The sequence below is a fragment of the Patagioenas fasciata genome, chromosome W (genome assembly GCF_037038585.1).
Source record: "Patagioenas fasciata isolate bPatFas1 chromosome W, bPatFas1.hap1, whole genome shotgun sequence".
Classification (NCBI taxonomy): domain Eukaryota; kingdom Metazoa; phylum Chordata; class Aves; order Columbiformes; family Columbidae; genus Patagioenas; species Patagioenas fasciata.
The window spans coordinates 1,925,369-1,946,002 of record NC_092559.1 but is presented as its reverse complement, the minus strand read 5'-3'; the positions used below and the strand labels follow the sequence as shown (position 1 = coordinate 1,946,002).

At 47.8% G+C, this 20,634-nt stretch overlaps 1 protein-coding gene across 2 annotated transcripts in view; it reads right to left on the bottom strand.

The window, feature by feature from the left end:
• The window catches only part of LOC136114514 (unconventional myosin-Vb-like), an 83,856-nt gene that overhangs the window by 8,364 nt on the left and 54,858 nt on the right, over positions 1–20,634 (bottom strand). Inside the window, exons 17-33 of one of the 2 annotated variants that reach the window (XM_065859876.2) lie at positions 20,333–20,419; positions 15,654–15,765; positions 14,562–14,773; positions 12,910–13,066; positions 11,468–11,707; positions 9,165–9,404; positions 8,562–8,646; positions 8,332–8,480; positions 8,077–8,196; positions 7,510–7,647; positions 7,235–7,297; positions 5,215–5,454; positions 4,562–4,659; positions 3,502–3,579; positions 1,003–1,201; positions 615–708; positions 221–364 (exon numbers count right to left, since the gene is read on the bottom strand). In XM_065859876.2, coding sequence (XP_065715948.1) covers positions 221–364; positions 615–708; positions 1,003–1,201; positions 3,502–3,579; positions 4,562–4,659; positions 5,215–5,454; positions 7,235–7,297; positions 7,510–7,647; positions 8,077–8,196; positions 8,332–8,480; positions 8,562–8,646; positions 9,165–9,404; positions 11,468–11,707; positions 12,910–13,066; positions 14,562–14,773; positions 15,654–15,765; positions 20,333–20,419 — 2,456 coding nt within the window. The remainder of the gene's footprint in view (positions 1–220; positions 365–614; positions 709–1,002; positions 1,202–3,501; positions 3,580–4,561; positions 4,660–5,214; positions 5,455–7,234; positions 7,298–7,509; positions 7,648–8,076; positions 8,197–8,331; positions 8,481–8,561; positions 8,647–9,164; positions 9,405–11,467; positions 11,708–12,909; positions 13,067–14,561; positions 14,774–15,653; positions 15,766–20,332; positions 20,420–20,634) is intronic. The other variant, XM_071801686.1, reaches the window with a different exon arrangement.

Here is a 20,634-nt window from a genome sequence, read left to right as displayed (position 1 = left end):
CACTCTATTCCCTCATCCAAATCATTGATGAATATATTGAATAATAGCGGCCCCAGCACTGCCCCCTGAGGCACTGCACTGGATCCAGGCCTCAACTGGACTCTGCCCCATTAACCACGACTCTCTGGCTTCTCTCCTTAAGCCAGTTTGAATCTCAAGGTTACAAACTCCTGGGCAAGAGAAAAAGGAGCCAAACCCAGGAGCAGAGCGATTTCCTCACCTGTTACGAGGTTTCGGATGAGAAGCGGCTCGTCTTCTTTATAATATTCCAACATGCCCTGAAAATCTTTCTCCTTCCTCTGGACGGTAACTTGCATGTTACGCTCGTTCCGCCTCCTCTCGGCCGGTAGCGCGGCTTGGGACGCTGCGAAAAGAGCGTGAAAGGTGATCCAAAATGATTCACATCCTCCACGGGCCTTCGAGCAGACGCCAGGTCAAAGCATTAGGCATTAAATTTCCAATCGTATCAGCTTCAAACTGATAAAAACATCAAGAAGTATTGAGCCTCGTGCTTCCATCCAAATTTCATAAAATAGGATGGTTTTAAAGAGAAAAGTCTACAGATCTTTAAGGTGTAGAAGCAGAAGCCCAATATCTACCAACAGCCAAGTCACCTTCAAAATCTTGGACCTTCTTCATGTAAATCTTGAGTTGCTTCTTGAGCTTCTTCTCGTTCTTCTCCAACTTCTCGAGCAATTCTTTGAGATCCTGCAAAACAGAAGACGCGTTGGGTTTAAAAATTAAAGAAATTAAACCCCAAAGCAGCTCATTTGGGGTGAGTTTGAGGCTGGAGTCGTGGTTTATGCACCACTACTACACGATGTGAGCATTTTGGGAGAAGAAGAGCCGTGTTATTCCTGGATTGCTCAGCAAAACCATGAACGTCGTGGATGTCACGCGTCTGCTTCTTCTAGAAGTAACCTACAGCAGGTAAATACTCACAACACATCACCCAAAGCGATTTCCTCCCGCTCAGGGTACATTTTCAATATATCCTCTTACCAGATTCTCATTGGTGAGCCGTGTAATTTCTTGCTGAAGTCCAAACTCCACCTGGGCCTCGGGCGGGAGCTGCAGGCTCTGCAGAAAAGCCTGTTGCTGTTTCTCCAACTCTTCTCTCATGGCGTCCACCTCGTTTTTCAGAGCTTCCACCTCCTCTTCGTGCTCTCGTCTCTGCTCCTGGAGCTGCGCTTCCAGCAACCTGAGAAAGGGATGGAATGGATGGGTCTGTGATTTTGGTATCGTGGTGGTAGCCACCGTTTTGAGTTTAGATCCTTCAAAATCAGCCAACTTGGGAGATGCTTCCCACAGAATCACAGAGTGTCAGGGATTGGAAGGGAGCTGGAAAGCTCATCCAGTGCAATCCCCCCATGGAGCAGGAACACCCAGCTGAGGTTCCACAGGAAGGGGTCCAGGGGGTTTGAATGTCTGCAGAGAAGGAGACTCCACAACCCCCCTGGGCAGCCTGGGCCAGGCTCTGACACCCTCACCATCAAAAAGTTTCTTCTCATATTTAAGTGGAACCTCCTGTGTTCCAGTTTGAACCCATTACCCCTTGTCCTATCACTGGTTGTCACCCAGAAGAGCCTGGCTCCATCCTCCTGACACTCATCCTTTATATATTTATAACCATTAATGAGTCACTCCTCAGTCTCCTGTTCTGCAGCTCCAGAGCCCCAGCTCCCTCAGCCTTTCCTCACACGGGAGATGCTCCACTCCCTTCAGCATCTTTGTTGCCCTACGCTGGACTCTCTGCAGCAGTTCCCTGTCCTTCTGGAACTGAGGGGCCACAACTGGACACAAGATTCCAGGTGTGGTCTCCCCAGGGCAGAGCAGAGGGGCAGGAGAACCTCTCTGACCTACTGACCACCCCCTTCTAACCCACCCCAGGTACCATCGGCCTTCCTGGCCACAAGGGCCCAGTGCTGGCTCATGGTCACCCTGCTGGCCCCAGGACCTTTTCCCCTACGCTGCTCTCCAACAGCTCATTCCCCAACTTACACTGGAACCTGGGGTTGTTCCTGCCCAGATTCCAGACTCTACACTTGCCCTTGTTCTATTTCATTCCATTTTCCTGCCCAACTCTCCAGCCTGTCCAGGTCTCTGATGGCAGCACAGCTTCCAGTGTCACCACTCCTCCCAGTTTGGTGTCACCAGCAAACTTGCTGACAGTCACTCTGTTCCCTCATCCAAATCATTGATGAATATATTGAATAACAGCGGTCCCAGCACTGCCCCCTGAGGCACTGCACTGGATCCAGGCCTCAACTGGACTCTGCCCCATTGCCCACGACTCTCTGGCTTCTTCCCTTCAGCCAGTTCACACTCCACCTCACTACCCGATTGTCCAGACCGCACTCCCTCAGTTCAGCTGTGAGGATGCTGTGGGACACTGTGCCAAATCCCTCACTCAAGTCAAGGTAGACCACGTCCACCTCTCTGCCATCATCCATCCATCTCGTTACGTCCTCATCAAAGTCAATGAGGTTGGTCAAGCACCACTTCCCCTTGGTGAAGCCGTGTTGACTGCTCCTAATGACCCTCTTACCCTGATATGCCTTGAGACTCCCAAATTTGAGTTCCTTTACTCTTCCCATTAGCAAAGAAGCAACACAGATCAACACCTGCAGGTTTTCCTAAAGCTCAACTTGATGGGGATTTGTTTCGCTCGTCCCCTTCCAAACATCACAGCTGATTTGTAAAAAGATTTGTTTCCTTGTATTCCATGCCATACAAATACCAACAACACGATACGCAACTGATAGAAGTCACCAAAACCAGCTTTTCTCCCATTTTTTTGCTAATAGTTTGTCCTGTCACCCTTGGTTGAAACACAGCTCCGTCATCAGTGACTACGGCCAACATTAGCAATGCCTAATTAGAACCACGACGGCTCCTTTGAAAATTACAGGATCTTCATTACTTTAGTTGGGCTGATCCCAAAGAGGACAACGGGCCCCAAAGAGGCCTCAAAGAGGACAACGGGCCCCAAAGAGGCCTCAAAGAGGACAACGGGCCCCAAAGAGGCCTCAAAGAGGACAACTGGCCCCAAAGAGGCCTCAAAGAGGACAACGGGCCCCAAAGAGGCCTCAAAGAGGACAACGGGCCCCAAAGAGGCCTCAAAGAGGACAACGGGCCCCAAAGAGGCCTCAAAGAGGACAACGGGCCCCAAAGAGGCCTCAAAGAGGACAACGGGCCCCAAAGAGGCCTCAAAGAGGACAACCGGCCCCAAAGAGTCCTCAAAGAGGACAACGGGCCCCAAAGAGTCCTCAAAGAGGACAACGGGCTCCAAAGAGGCCTCAAAGAGGACAACGGGCCCCAAAGAGGCCTCAAAGAGGACAACGGGCTCCAAAGAGGCCTCAAAGAGGACAACGGGCCCCAATGAGGACAACAGGTCCCAAAGAGGACAACAGGTCCCAAAGAGGACAACAGGACAACAGCAAAGGAAGAGAAAGAAACCAAAGGGAAACAGTAGGGGAGAAAGAAAGAAAGCGTTTTGACCTGGCAACTTGCTTTAAACCTTGATAAGCCAAGCCGAGCTCGCCATCTTCATTGAGATACCCCCAGTCCTCAGTCTTGCTAGAAATAAAGGACAGAGAAAAGGAAACGAGAGGACAGAGAAAGACGAAAGGTCAGTTGCAGAAGGGGAAAAGATGCAGAATCCTTATTACTTTTTCTTAATTTATTTTATTAATTGATCACCCAGTTCAACCTCCTGGCAAGTTACCGTAATTCCAGAGATATTCCTATTTTTACCAAAAATCCGAGCTAATTAGATTAATTAATATGTGCCGAAAGAATTTCCTACAATACCGGGTAGACCTCAAACAAGCCTGAAATGAGTCGAACGGACACGATTCACAAAACCTCATTTCTCCTTTATCCTAAACCTTTTTTCCATGTGAAGCCACCGCCGGCCTTGCAAAAAGCAACTAAAATACCCCACGTTCTCTACAGAAATCGCTTGCAAGTTATCACCGTAATTAATTTAAAAGCCTAAACCTTGAGCTGCATGGTTATTATTTCCAATATTGTCACCTGAGCTATATAACAGGGAAGCTGGTGGTGATTAATGAGTCATTAAGTAAATCACTAAGCATCAATGTAACTATTGGTCCTGATCCAGGGATGAGCCTCTGGGTCCTCAGCACAAAGCAAAGCTGAAATATAGGGTTTTAAACTATATCTGGACTCAAATATAAAATAGATGTAAATTCAGAATATCCAGCCCGTAGTATGGCAGGAATTTGGGGGATGTAGTGTTATTAAAAGCTATTAAGCCACAACTTAATCTTTCTACTACCTTGCTGAACGCAAATTATTTCTCTTATTCAATTTGACATTGGTTTTTCTACCTTCCCAGCATCTCCTTTCCCTTGGGGACACGTTGTTCCGATGCCGAGCGCTCCTCACCCATCACACAGCAACATCTTCGCTACCCAAGGTCCAGCAAACAATCCAGAAGCTGAGAACTCTCCAAAATTTTCATTCATTTTAGTCCGGAGTTCAATTTTGCCCAAACCCTCGTTCTGCTGGAGAAAGAAATCTAGGCCGCGCTTACCGGTTTGTCTCGCACATCCCCTGATAAGCTTCGATCGCATCCTCCTGGTCGATGTGCTTGTCGCTGTTGGGCCAGCTGGCGTTGCTGGTGACGTTCTCCTAAAGCCGACAAGCAAAAGGTAGTAAAATGACACCCTGCACATCTCCCTCTTGCTTTTTCGAATTCCTAAGAGCCAAAAAGTCGCGATTTGCCTTAACGTGAGTGTCCTCGGGGGTAAAGAGCTTCTGGGAATTCGCATGCGTGAAATTGGGAGATGGAAGGAGGATGCGGAGAACCTGGGAGATCAGGGGGAGCGTGGTTTGAAATACAAACCGCACCGAAACCTCCAGGAATGATAACGCGGTTAATTAAAGAACCCAAGGGAGAGTTTTCAATACAAATGCAATATATTCCGGCTTCACCAGTGAGCAGAATCTGGTCCAAAAGATGTTTTTCCATATCCTGTTTCTTTGCAGAATAATTCAGTCGTCGCACAAACATCATGGGGAACATCTTGGACGTCCACGCATCACGGGTTGTATCTTATCCATCAATAACCCTACAGAACCTCCTTGAACCATCTTGACGCCCAGAGGCCGAAGCAGAGATGGCATCGCTCGGGCACATTTTCAACACCGGAAAAGGCAAAGAAACCGCAATACCCGCTCAATTACCGTGTTTTTCCCCGTCTCTTTTTGCTGGGCCGCCTTCATAATCTGCGTCCTTAGGATGAGCACCTCTTCCTTCCGCACCTCCAGCTCTTCGTTGGCTGATTTCAGCTGGTTCAGCAAGAGGTTGTAACTCTCCTCGCCATCGTTGGCCGAGTTGTTGTGGGTTGCTCGCTCCGCGATAACCTCGCGCAGCTCATTTAATTCGTTTTTCAGCTTCTTGTTCTCCGACTCCAGCTCTTGCCTCTGGAAAACAAAAGCAAAAGTACCACTGTAGAGAAGGCAAACACAGAATCCCAGAATGTGAGGGGTTGGAAGGGACCTGGAAAGCTCATCCAGTGCAATCCCCCCATGGAGCAGGAACACCCAGCTGAGGTTCCACAGGAAGGTGTCCAGGCGGGTTTGAATGTCTGCAGAGAAGGAGACTCCACAACCTCCCTGGGCAGCCTGGGCCAGGCTCTGACACCCTCACCATGGAGAAGTTTCTTCTCTAATTTAAGTGGAACCTCCTGTGTTCGTTTGTACCCATTACCCCTTGTCCTATCATTGGTTGTCACCCAGAAGAGCCTGGCTCCATCCTCCGGACACTCCCCCTTTCCATATAGATCCCCACGAATGAGTCACCCCTCAGTCTCCTCTTGTCCAGCTCCCTCAGCCTTTCCTCACCCGGGAGATGCTCCACTCCCTTCAGCATCTTGGTGGCTGCGCTGGACTCTCTCCAGCAGTTCCCTGTCCTTCTGGAACTGAGGGGCCACAACTGGACACAAGATTCCAGGTGTGGTCTCCCCAGGGCAGAGCAGAGGGGCAGGAGAACCTCTCTGACCTACTGACCACCCCCTTCTAACCCACCCCAGGTACCATTGGCCTTCCTGGCCACAAGGGCCCAGTGCTGGCTCATGCTCACCCTGCTGGCCCCAGGACCCCCGGGTCCCTTTTCATTGCTCTCCAACAGCTCATTCCCCAACTTACACTGGAACCTGGGGTTGTTCCTGCCCACATTCAAGACTCTACACTTAATGTCCAAATCATTGATGAATATATTGAATAATAGTGGCCCCAGTACTGACCCCTGAGGCACTGCACTGGATCCAGGCCTCAACTGGACTCTGCCCCATTGCCCACGACTCTCTGGCTTCTTCCCTTCAGCCAGTTCACACTCCACCTCACTCCCTGCTCATCCAGACCGCACTCCCTCAGTTCAGCTGTGAGGATGCTGTGGGACACTGTGCCAAATGCCTCACTCAAGTCAAGGTAGGTCATGTTGGTTTCTTCTCCATCCCTTTTTCCTTCGCAATTAAGAAATCACCGCAAGCCCCACAATGTTTAACTTGCCTTTAAATTCATTAAATGAGGTGGGAAGATGCTGATTTACACAACTCGTTAGGTGAGTGACGGCTGCGCTAATTTCCACTATGGCTGTTTGAAAAGACCCTCAAGATCAAGTCCAACCTTGAGCACCTTTTCACGCTTTGTCTCCTCTTATCTATGCACTATCTACTTTTTTTTTGGAAATGTAATAATTCCAAAAATAGCTGGGGGCAATTTATATAATTTACACAGTGTGTAGCCAGCACAGCTGTGGAAACCTCGTTTCCATAGGAAACGGGTGTTGATAATTATAAATCCTTCCAAATTAGCAATAGCAGGTTTTAGCACAGCGGAGGTGTGAGCGGAATAGATGAGCATCTGGACATCTTGCTGCAAAAACACCCTGGATTCCTTTCCCAATTTACCTTTAAATTATTTCTCTACTCCTTTCTCGGTGGATTTTATGGATTGGTTTTATATCTAAAGACATCTGGTGGGTTAATGGTCGGACTCGAACGTGAGCGTCTCTCCCAACCAAAATGATTCAATGATGATTCTACCAGAGCAGAACAGATGTTGACCCAAAGAGAAACATCTGTGAGCCCAGCTCAGGTGCTGATGGATCAAATTATAGGAGGTTTGGGGTTATTTCCACCTTTTTTTGGCTCTTGGATCCACGCCATAGGTGACGGCACCAAGCAGGAGGCTCCTCACTCACCTTCAGACTGTTGTACGCAAAATCCTCATGGTCCGAAGTCACTTCAGGCTTCGTTTCGATGACCTGCGCGATTCAAGAGATATTAATTAATACATAAAAACAGCCAGGAACTGGCGCATGGCACAGGACGGCCAGCACCACCATAATAATGGTATTAATTGCCGTTAAACGGAGTTCTGCCAACACGTAGAAGTGATTGCTAGAATTGCTTCGAACACATCAGACAACCAAGGAAAGCCATGAAATATTAGGATGGATGAAAAGTCGGCTCATACCTGGGATTTCTTGCTCTCTTGTTCCTTTTTCTCCAGTTGGTTTTGTAGCTTTTTCCTCTCCTGCTCGAGCTCCCTCACCCGTTTCTGGAGCTTTAGGAAAAGGGTCATGTCCATGGCTGCTTTGTCCATCCCGACCTCCTGGAGAGGGGATAAAAAGGAGAAAAATTCTACGATTCTATGGAAAAAAATGGAGAAAAAGTCAAGTTTTATAACCTCACAGCATCAGATATTAATTGTTTTGAAACCCGGAATATTTTCTATTAGAGCACAGCCAATACCGATCCATTTGACTTCAACAAACGCTCTCAGAGCGGTTCAGAAATATTAAAGTGATGTAAAAAGATGCGCTGGAAGGAAAAATTGGATATTAGGAATAATTTCTTCCCCAAAGTGTTGTTGGGTATTGGAACGGTGGTGGAATCACCATCCCTGGAGGAGTTGAAGATACACAGAGATGAGGTTCTTAGCGATGTGGTTTAGTGTTAACAGTTGGACTCAATGATCCTGAGGGCCTTTTCCAATCAAAATGATCAATGATTCGATGAATTCTATGATTCCCCAGGGTACCTCCACTTGCTGCACGACGTCCTCGGTGTCCCCGATCTCCGAGGTCGATATGGACGGATAATTGGAATCGGACTCCAAACTGCTCTGGTTGGATGGGTTTCTCCTGTGTCCCGGGGTTTGCTGCCAAGGAGCGACGCAGATATACAAGATATTCAGTGTTTAAAGAAGGATTCCTCCCAAAGTATCATTTCTGAGAGCAAATAGGTTTATACAAAGGTTCGATTGTCACCTTACACTTCACCTTCACTTCGTTACCTTCATAATTGTCATTTCATCCCGCAAGTTGTCGTATCTCTGTTCCAGCCTTGAATGTTCTTTGACCAGGTTCTGATACCGAGATCGTTCTTCTTCCAGCTCTTTCTTCATCTGGATATTTTCCTCAACTGTATTTTGGGCAAATCCATCTTGAAAATAAGGAAGAAAAAACGTTACGATCTTCATCTCCGAAATTAACTTTGTGTATATACACATATATATATATTTACCTTCAGATTGACACAGGATCCTGTTGTTAAGCTCCTCTTTTTCCTGCTTCAGCAGCGCGTTTTCTTCTTCCAAGTCAGATATTCGCTATGAAAAAAGACATAATCTGCCGATTGTTTCGAGCAGCTTACATAGTTAAGATGGACACAGCGAATATGAGCATTAATATTAAATAATTCCGGGCCCCTCACGCCAAGAAAGGCCTTGAGGTGCTGGAGCGAGTGGACAGAAGGGAACGGAGCTGGGGAAGGGGCTGGAGCACAAGTGTGATGGGAGCGGCTGAGGGACCTGGGGGGTTCAGCTGGAGAACGGGAGCTGAGGGGAGACAGGGACACAAAGAAACGGCCTCAAGTTGCGCCAGGGGAGGTTGAGGTTGGATGTGGGGAACAATTTCTTCCCCAAAGGGCTGTGGGGCATTGGAACAGGCTGCCCAGGGCAGTGCTGGAGTCACCATCCCTGGAGGGGTTGGAAATACACAGAGATGAGGTTCTCAGGGCCATGGGGTAGGTGAACAGTTGGACTCCATCTTGAGGGTCTTTTCCAACCAAAATGATTCTATGATTGCAAAGAGCGCCTACAGAACATGAGCTACGACAAATCCGCACCTTCCTCAGCAAACCCTTCTCCTTGGTGTAGGTGTCCTCCACCACCTTCCTCTCCCCGTGGGCTTTTTGGAGCTCCAGCCGCAGCTGCTCCATCTCCTCCTGCAGGCTCACGAGCTGGTTGTCGTCACCACGCTGGTTCCGCTCATATTGCACCAGCTCCTTCTTGAGTTTTTCCACCTCGGACGAGTGCGTTGCCGTGAGCAGAGAGAGCTGCTCGCTCAGAAGTTTGTATTCCTTGTTCTGCAGCCCCAAAAGAGAAGAAAATATATCAATACGCGCAAAAAGCATCAAGATCCTTGAGCAGGGTGGCTAACAAACTTCCAATAACGAGCAGATGAGCTTCCTGATAATCTGAAAATTAAACCTTTGGCTGTTTCTCAGAGCTTTGCTCACCAGATTCGCACCAGCTCATGAGAAATGAATCACCCTGGTTCATAAATCTCCGCTGTTTTTCCCACCTATAAAGGGGAATCCACAATCTCTGCTCGTTTTCCACCACGTGCTTCATGGTTTTGCGTCCCGAGGTTCATATATATGATTTTATACGCCAGCAAACGTATTTCAACATTATATAAATGCACAGGAACGTTTTATCTTCTTGTGCTTGGAAGCAACATGGAGGGTATTTATCGGATTAACTTATAGGTGGGAAAACCATCCTACATCAAATGATTATTCTGCAGCTCGTTAGTGAGAAAGATCTTCAGACACCGAGGTGGAGACTCAAGATCCAAGAGGATCTGCACTTCCATGGTGCTGTCGCACCCTTATGAGTGTTTGGTCACCAGTAGAAGGTTGATCTTCCCATGAAGTTTGGAAGGATGTCATGGTGGTGGCAAATCCTTCGCAGGAAGGACAAGAGAAAAGAGGCAAAGCAGAACCACACCAGGTTGGAGACCCAAGATGCAGATGCATCTATCGTGGTGATGAACAACACTTACAAGTGTTTGGCCACCAGCAGAAGGCTTCTCCCACCATGACATCCTTCTAAATGTCATGAGAAGATTAAATCCTTTCCAGAAAGGACAATGGACTAGAGGCAAAGGAGAAGAAAATGACACCAAGGTGGAAACCCAAGATCCAAGTGCATCTACCATGGTGGTGTCCAACCCTTACAGGTACTTGGCCAACAGTAGAAGGCTCCCACCACCACGACATCCTTCCAAACATCATGAGAAGATGAAATCCTTCCCAGAAAGGACAACAGAAGAGAGGCAATGCAGGAGCAGAACCACACCAAGGTGGAGCCCCAAGATCTACATGCATCTACCACGGTGGTGTCCCACCCTTACAGGTGTTTGGCCAACAGGAGAAGGCTCCCACCACCACGATATCCTTCCAAACATCATGGGAGGATCAAGTCCTTCCCATGAAGGACAAGAGAAAAGAGGCAAAGCAGAAACACACCAAGTTGGAGCCCCAAGATCCAAGTGCATCTACCATGGTGGTGTCCCACTCTTACAACTGTTTGGCCACCAGCAGAAGGCTCCCACCACCATGACATCCTTCCAAACATCATGAGAAGATCAAATCCTTCCCAGGAAGGACAATGGAAGAGAGGCAAAGCAGAAGAAAATGACACCAAGGTGGAGCCCCAAGATCTACATGCATCCACCATGGTGGTGTCCAACCCTTACAGGTGTCTGGCCAACAGGAGAAGGCTCCCACCACCACAATATCCTTCCAAACATCATGAGAAGATCAAATCCTTTCCAGGAAGGACAATGGAAGAGAGACAAAGCAGAAGAAAACGACACCAAGGTGGAGCCCCAAGATCTACATGCATCTACCATGGTGGTGTCCAACTCTTACAGGTGTCTGGCCAACAGGAGAAGGCTCCCACCACCACAATATCCTTCCAAACATCATGAGAAGATCAAATCCTTTCCAGGAAGGACAATGGAAGAGAGACAAAGCAGAAGAAAACAACACCAAGGTGGAGCCCCAAGATCTACATGCATCTACCATGGTGGTGTCCAACTCTTACAGGTGTCTGGCCAACAGCAGAAGGCTCCCACCACCATGACATCCTTCTAAATGCCATGAGATGATTAAATCCTTCTCAGAAAGGACATGAGAAAAGAGACAATGCAGAAGCAGAACCACACCAAGGTGGAGCCCCAAGATCTACATGCATCTACCACGGTGGTGTCCAACCCTTACAGGTGTCTGGCCAACAGCAGAAGGCTCCCACCACCACAACATCCTTCCAAACATCATGAGATCAAATCCTTCCCAGAAAGGGCAACAGAAGAAAGACGAAGCAGAAGCAGGACCCCAACTTGTCCCAGCGCAAGACCTACCTGCTCGTCGATCTTCCTTTGAAGCTGGACCACCTTGTTCTCCATCCCGATGTTGAGTTTCTTCAGGTGTTGCGCTGAGCGGGCCTCGATCTTCAGCGCCTTCAGCTCCTGCCTGGCCTTCATGCGCCGGTAGTAGCACTGCAGAACGATGGTGGCGCCTCGGACCCGGCGGAAGCGAGTCCGGGCCAACCAGCCGCGGGCGTACTTCTGGAGGATCGTGGCTTTGTGTTCCGTTAGGATCTATTAAAAAAAACAGGCAGAAATGTGACAATTAAGGGAGAAGTTCACTCGCAAAGGGAGCGGTAGCCCCGGTTTTGCTGCAACGTTGCGTCAACACTTCTAAAAGTGTCTTCAAGAGGTCTTCTCCAAGTAGAAGAGTCTTGGTAGGTGATGGATGGAGATGGAGGTTGTTATTTTACATCATTTTATAGATGGGAAGAGGCGCCTCAAACCCCATTCCTGGCTGGTGAGGACTCGATGGGGACATTTGCGCTCAAGTGGGACTTCATGGACCCCCTCAAAATAGAACAGAGATCCACAAGATCCATCGGTAGCAAAATAAAACAGTCATTAACACCAATACTTAGTAATTAACTTGCTGCCCCTTCAGCTTCGGACAGAACTCACCAGAATAGGTTTTACATTGATTTTTTAGCGTGTTCCGCCCCCGCAACGTGATAAATTATATGGTGAATAAATGACAGATTACAAGACGCTTTGCCGTTATTATTTTGGGATGGAAAAAGGCACCATATCAGCTTCTCTTCCAAATCTCTTCTTTCACCCTCAGGTTTTCCTTGCGCTCGCAAAGTTTAATTGGGGATAAAGGGGTTGTGTGAAGTCGGGATGCGGTTGGATCCCTGATCTCCAGTGGGTCACCACATAACTTCGATTGCCTTCAGAACTGGTTCATCATGCCTCTAACTTCTTTAATTACCGCATGATCATCCAATTAAGCATAAATTTAGGTGACTACCAAAGTAAGGCCGGACCTGAAGAGCGGACAGAAGATTCCCCAAAGCTGTTCTTGCTTTTTTGACCTACTGTCACAAACCTTTACCTCATTGCTTTCAGCTCTTGGTTTAGCACAGAAAGAACTAATTAAGGATGGATTAATAGTGATAAATGACTTGATACTTTCCACAACAAACCCTACGGGTCTTCCCACCTGCAGCACGGCTCAATAAATCACTTTGCCAACGAGTATTTTGCAGAGTCTGCGTTAGATCAAGCGACATTTCCAGCTTACCACGATGCCTTACGGCATCTGAATGACTCATTTCATCGAGTTGCCGCTGCCAAGATCATTTTTGCTCGCACGGCTTTAAACGGAAACACCACCCCATCACCGTGTGCTCAGTCGGCTTCGGAAAACGTCAAAACAGCCACAATAAAGATACTTCCATGCTCTTTTTACGCCAAGACACCCCGCGGAGACGTACCCTGCGATAAATCCTCCTGACAAACATGCCCCGAGCGAAGGCCTGGATGGTGACGGTCGCGTTGCGGACGCTTCGGAAAGCTCGGAGGACGCGCAGCATTCGGAACTGTTTCTGGAAGACGACGGCCGCTCTCGTCCTCCTCAGGTGCTCGGCAAGTCTGAAAAGCACAGGAAAACAGGTTAAAAACCACCTTAAAATCTCGGTTTTTTATAAAAATACCATATTAAGTTTTAAACTGGATGGAGAGAAAAACCTTTGGTCCAAAAGTAGCTTGATGGTACCAAAGAAACACCATCCCAGTAGTATCGCTAAGAAAAGCGCAGCAGGTAGCATGACTTCGTTAGAATAACGAGAGCACCTACTCAACCAGCAAGCGACACGCTTCGTTATTCCTAAACGGCATTAAAAGCAAATCTTTTCCAGCTTTTCCCTTTGGTTTGAACTCTTCGCTTTACGTACTGGAGCCAATCGACGTCCCGCGTTGGCTCCGTCACTTCCCCAACTATAAAAAGCCAACGGGGTATCGAGCGACGCGGTGACAACGGCACCAAATCGATTTGCCATTGAAACCGGCGCGCGTTGGTTTGGCAACGCTCGCCGTTCACGGCGAGGAAACAACGAGGGATGCGGGCAACTCGGTGCCACGTCGCTCCCGTTCTCCGACTGACGTTGTGTTCCATTTGCCGTTCCGCAGGTTAATGAACGCCCGTAAAAGCTCCGTTTAATTGGATAACGAGCTTGTTTTGCTGGATTTATGATCCATTTATTGCTCTCGACATGAGGTATTATATAGATATTTGATCCACATCTTTATTATGTGAAAAGCGTATCAAAAGCCATATTGGATTTGCTTATATATTCTCTTCGTCAAGGCCAACGATTTCTTATTAGGACCCATTGAGCCAGAGCTTATTAAAGAGGACAAGGGATGGCCCATTCCCCAAAAAAAAAAGAGGAAAAATCAGTTATTCGGACAACATCCATCCCCCAAAAAGAGGCGAACTGCATACAGAGAGTTAAACTTCAAGCTCTATTATTCCGTACCGTAAATAGCGCCGTCGCCAATCGTTTGGAGTGATTTTTCTCATTAGAAAGGGTACAGTAAATCAATGTTGAGAGCTCCCCTTGGATACCACGGAGGCACAAACCTGTGCTCTGCAGAAAAGGAGCGTGTAGCGCCTAGCAAAGCCAATCCAAGCGCCTTTTGCCAGTAAAATAGTAGTTATGCGAAGCATTTTCACCTAAATTTATATATACTTTAGGCATCTGGTTGCAGCTTAGCTGCCTACGCTCTTACCCTGAACCTAAGGATTAAACCCACGTAGATACAGGATCAGTTTGAGACAAAGAATTTTGTTCTCTTGCCCCCAAATAAAAGGCTGGGGAGAGAGGCTGAGAAATAAGGCTTGAATTTAGCACCATAGTGCACAAAATGGGTCTTGTTGCTATGACCCCTGACTTTATGCAGAGATGAGGTTCTTATGGACGTGGTTTAGAGTTGGACTTGGCAGCGTTGGGCGAACGGTTGGGCTCAATGACCTCCAAGGTCTTTTCCTGGACTCGATGACCTCCGAGGTCTTTTCCAACCAAAATGATTTTACAATGTGAAGTTTAAGGCCTACGAGATGGAAGAGACGGAGAACAGGACCCACCTCCGCGCCCGGTGGCCACGCGCGTAGCGTTGGATGACGACGGCGGCTCGGCGCAGCCTTTTGTACTTGAGCCTCTGCAACCAACCCCGAACGGTCTTCTGAATCATGATTGTGGCAGCTCTGAACTTATCTGCTCGTAGTTTCTCCAGATATGCCACTTGGCCTGCACGGAAAAAGATCTTGGTACGTCCAAACTGGAACTTGTCTGGATCCTTTTCAAAAGCATAAAGGAAACTACATTTAATTCAGTTGAACATTCTTTTGGTTTGTTTCAGTCTATGTTGCTCAGTAGCTACAGATCAAAACCCCTCTTTGGATCAAGTTTATCAGCTCACGTTAATTGCGCGATGAGGATATTACCCTACTATACCACACTACAAACGGCTCTGTAGCCGAGACAAACGCTCGGTACGTAAGGAGTAAAAAACCCAATTGAGTAAAGAACCCAACTCCTCAAAATCCTACGAGGAAAACAAGGATCAAAAATTAAAGCCTGGCTTAAGATGGCGTGCAAGTTCTGGGCTCCGCAATAGCCAAGAAGAAACGTTTGCGTGCACATTTGTGACTTAAAAATAACGCACAGGAGTCTACGGTTTTGGTACGGGGTGCGACAATTCTTATTTGCTTATATATAAGGGGGAAAAGTGCTTTCTCTACATATTAGTGGCCATTAAAAGTCTCCCATACATCAATATACAGAAATTATAGTGTTTTTCTCATTTGTGTAATGAGATATTTAATGACGGGGTGAAAGAATTGACTTTGATTAAGGTTCACGGTGTTGAACACAGCACACAAAGCTGGATCTCTCAAATACGTTCCAGCCAAAATCCAGAAGGGTTGGAGGGGATGAGTTTTTTGGAGACGACCCATTTTTTATGTGATAAAACCCTCCAGACTTCACCAGTATTAAAACAACACATTCAGCAATTGAGAGATTCCACGTCAAGTTTGTTCTCGCTATCTCGGAGGGGAAATAAACTGCAATAAGCACCTAAATGAGCAGTGGGTGAAGCAGGAATTTATTTCATATCAAAACCACGAGTTTTCGTGCTTTCAAAAACCGTCGCCAAAGGTTTGGTCCCGGCTCACCTGAATGAGATCTTCCAACAGGGTCTGGCAGATCTGCTTCTTGTCGTGCTTCGAGATGTCCCTCTTCTTCATCAGAACGCGGTACCTATTGAAAAAGTCGTGGTAGGACCACCTGAAAACGAAGCATACAGAGGATTAATCTGCGCGCTGGGCGGTATTTCTTTAACATAAAGCGTTTGGAGTCATCGATGAGGTGGGTATATCAGCAATATAACACATTTCAAAATGTGCAAGTTTCGCGTCGCTTCAAATAATAGTGAATTTTAATCCCTATCTACACAAGATCGTCGTGCGGATGGACAGTGAATGCTACTCCCACCCTCAAATGATCAAAAATATCAGATTATCACTAATAAAAATAAGATATGCGCTATGCGGAGCCCTCTCTGGGGTGAGTTACAGCACTGCGAACTGGCTGAAGGGAAGAAGCCAGAGAGTCGTGGGCAATGGGGCAGAGTCCAGTTGAGGCCTGGATCCAGGGCAGTGCCTCAGGGGGCAGTGCTGGGGCCGGGATTATTCAATATATTCATCAGTGATTTGGATGAGGGAACAGAGTGACTGTCAGCAAGTTTGCTGGGGACACCAAGCTGGGAGGAGTGGTGACACTGGAAGCTGTGCTGCCATCAGAGACCTGGACAGGCTGGAGAGTTGGGCGGGAAAAATGTAATGAAATAGAACAAGGGCAAGTGTAGAGTCTGGAATCTGGGCAGGAACAACCCCAGGTTCCAGTGTAAGTTGGGGAATGAGCTGTTGGAGAGCAGTGAAAAGGGAGCTGGGGGTCCTGGGGCCAGCAGGGTGAGCATGAGCCAGCACTGGGCCCTTGTGGCCAGGAAGGCCAATGGTACCTGGGGTGGGTTAGAAGGGGGTGGTCAGTAGGTCAGAGAGGTTCTCCTGCCCCTCTGCTCTGCCCTGGGGAGACCACACCTGGAATCTTGTGTCCAGTTGTGGCCCCTCAGCTCCAGAAGGACAGGGAACTGCTGGAGAGAGTCCAGCGCAGCCACCAAGATGCTGAAGGGAGTGGAGCATCTCCCGGGTGAGGAAAGGCTGAGGGAGCTGGGGCTCTGGAGCTGGACAAGAGGAGACTGAGGGGTGACCTCATTCATGGTTACAGATATATGAAAGGTGAGTGTCAGGAGGATGGAGCCAGGCTCTTCTGGGTGACAACCAATGCTAGGACAAGGGGTAATGGGTACAAACTGGAACACAGGAGCTTCCACTTAATTTGAGAAGAAACTTCTTGATGGTGAGGGTGTCAGAGCCTGGCCCAGGCTGCCCAGGGAGGCTGTGGAGTCTCCTTCTCTGCAGACATTCAAACCCGCCTGGACACCTTCCTGTGGAACCTCAGCTGGGTGTTCCTGCTCCATGGGGGGATTGCACTGGATGAGCTTTCCAGGTCCCTTCAATCCCTGACATTCTGGGATTCTGTGAAAAGCGAACGCAAAGATCACACCCAACGATGGGTTTGCGTTATGTCGGGCTTAAGCTTAAACTTGCTTTCTCAACGGCTCCTTTTGCGAATTACGCTTCCCGTCTTGCGCTTTGATCCTTTCGCTTTGCGCAGAGCAAACCCGTTTCCATTTGAAGCACGTTTGAGGCTTTGCGCGCCTCTAAATCAAAAGCGACAGAACGACGGAGCCTGCGGCGCTTGGGACCTCCCGCCTGCTTCGGGTCGTATTTAAGCCGTGGATTGCTTGGAGAGGAGAAAAGAGAAGGTGAGAACATTCTCAGAGTCCATTTAGGAGTTGATATTAATTAACCGCAGCTTTTTGGAGGAAGAAATTATCCCATGGGCTCCTCGGCAAAGAGCGGATGGTGATGAGGCAACGTGTAAGCAAGAGCTGGGTGGAAAACACCCAAATCCATCATTTTCCTGGGGAGATTCCCCAGATGAAGAGCCAGATACCTGCAGAAATGCCTTCAAAATCAATCATAAATCACCGTTTCCATTCCAGCCCGTGCCTAACGACACGACATCGTTTCGCCGCGGCCGCTCGCGCTGATTTAACAGGAGGTGACAGCCCTGAGATCACAACCGCTCGGATTATCATCCCCGGAATATCAAGATAAAAGCCCTGCAAGGATGGGGCTCAGCTGGTTCATCAGGAGTTTCACCGGTTTCATTTAATTAGCTGCGTCGGGTTGGGTTGGAGATGCCATTACAAGATCCCCCCCATGAGAAAGGAACAATTAAAGATGATACCTCAGTTCAACTTGATGGGTATTAAATGAAATTGGAAAGCTGAGATCAAGCACAACCGACCTCAAAGGTCGTAATTTTAGTCTGAAATCAGCGCAGCTCACTAAAGGCAATAAAAGGAATGGAAGGACAAAGAAAACCAACTTTAATCTGTAGCAAAAACCCTTCTTAGGCTTGAGCCTAAGATGCTCAAGAGCTTAGTGACTTGCTCAACCCCCCCATTTCTCTGTCATGTACAAGAAATAGATGGAGGGAAGAAGCCATAAGACATTCCCGAAATTAAACCTTCTATTTATGGTTTAAAACCCAAGATTTGGACGCATTACCCAAAACTCCAACTGGTATCATACCCTGAAAGGATCAATATTTTAAGCAAAGAGCTGGACTATATGTATCTTTCTATAGGAACCAAAGCCTCTTTGTGGGGCAGGTGTATTAAATATTTAAGCCAAGATTTGGCGTGAAATTCTTTTAACGGAGATCTGCGCTAATTAATTTGCTACGGACTCATCGTTACGTGGCCAATTTCTACAGAGATTAATGGTTTTATAGCATCCTCCGTGCTCTATAACGGAGACGTCGATGATAAATTTACTATCTACACATTTCAGATGGTCCATTCATCAGTCATTTAAACACATGCTAATCAATCTATTTCTTAATTGCTGCGTAACGTTGAAAATAGATCCTTTAATTTGAAATTTACTCACGCAGAGGACCGTGGAAATGAGAAAATAAAGGCAGATGGACCCAAAATGGGCAGCGCTTCATCTCAAGGCGAGAATATATCGTGTCATACATAGAGCATTAAAATAATGTATTAAAACTTAATATTTTTCTGACAGCAATGGTAAAATAATTATCAAAGCCTTAAAACATTGAATTCTTCAAGCCATAAAGTGATGATGATGAAAAAGGGGGAAATACCAACCAAATGTGGCTTTATCCAGAGAGCGCTTGGGACAGCATGTTGGAAAAGAGATGTAAATACTGAGATATCTTCAAACAAATGAAGATAAAACTCCCAAAGATCAAGTTTTCTGGTATTATATTAAGTGGTTCAAATGTATAGGGTTTAAATTTCAAGCAATGACCCTCATTTTTGGAGAAAAAAGGAGCTCGTCGCGTCGCTTTTTGAGATTTTTCAGGATGGAACGCTCTTCGCGGCAGTCGATTATTTGCCGTTAATATATCTTGGTGGGTATTCAGTGGTTTCTTCCCTCCCCAAATCCTGATTAGACATCGACCCATGGGATGGTTTTTAATTTCCCCTCCTGCCTTACAGATCATGTATCACAGAATCCCAGAATGTCAGGGGTTGAAGGGACCTGGAAAGCTCATCCAGTGCAATCCCCCCATGGAGCAGGAACACCCAGCTGAGGTTCCACAGGAAGGTGTCCAGGCGGGTTTGAATGTCTGCAGAGAAGGAGACTCCACAACCTCCCTGGGCAGCCTGGGCCAGGCTCTGACACCCTCACCATCAAGACGTTTCTTCTCATATTTAAGTGGAACCTCCTGTGTTCCAGTTTGTACCCATTACCCCTTGTCCTGTCACTGGTTGTCACCCAGAAGAGCCTGGCTCCATCCTCCTGACACTCCCCCTTTCCATATTGATCCCCATGAATGAGTCCCCCCTCAGTCTCCTCTTGTCCAGCTCCAGAGCCCCAGCTCCCTCAGCCTTTCCTCACCCGGGAGATGCTCCACTCCCTTCAGCATCTTGGTGGCTGCGCTGGACTCTCTCCAGCAGTTCCCTGTCCTTCTGGAGCTGAGGGGCCACAACTGGACACAAGATTCCAGGTGTGGTCTCCCCAGGGCAGAGCAGAGGGGCAGGAGAACCTCTCTGACCTACTGACCACCCCCTTCTAACCCACCCCAGGTACCATTGGCCTTCCTGGCCACAAGGGCCCAGTGCTGGCTCATGCTCACCCTGCTGGCCCCAGGACCCCCAGCTCCCTTTTCACTGCTCTCCAACAGCTCATTCCCCAACTTACACTGGAACCTGGGGTTGTTCCTGCCCACATTCCAGACTCTACACTTGCCCTTGTTCTATTTCATTCCATTTTCCCCTCCCAACTCTCCAGCCTGTCCAGGTCTCTGATGGCAGCACAGCTTCCAGTGTCACCACTCCTCCCAGCTTGGTGTCACCAGCAAACTTGCTGACAGTCACTCTGTTCCCTCATCCAAATCTTTGATGAATATATTTGTCTTGGTTTTCTCCGAGGCTCCTTGCAGCTCCTACAAAAAGCCTGATGGCCATGCTGACATTAACACAAAGCTAAGGGAAATGAACTGAAAAGCAGCAGCTGAAACGCCGGCCGTGACACGACGCGCCCTCCAGCGGCCTTCGTTATCTTGATAACGAAGCTCTTAAATTTGAGGAAGCCAGGAGCCAACGTGGGGGCGGCAAAATACTCAATTATATATCTATATTATCTTTTCTAACATATATATCTAAGGCCACAGCAAATTCGCAGCCCGGTACCTGGAGGGGAAGCCGGCGGCGCTGATGCGGATGGTCTCCAGCACTCCACAAGCTCTCAGCTGCTGCACCGCTCTCTTGGGATCGAACCTGCGATCAGATTTAAGACAAAGATTAACACAGAGAGGAGGAACCCACATCGTCCACCTAAAGCATCCATGAGAACATTTACAGTGGCGTTCTGGCATGATCCTACTTTTGAATCACTTTTACCTCCTTCCACCCCAACACCAAACGTACAAAGAGGTCCCAGCTCTCCAGCATGAGACATTGGACAATGGACAAGGTTGCTGGATGAAGCTTGG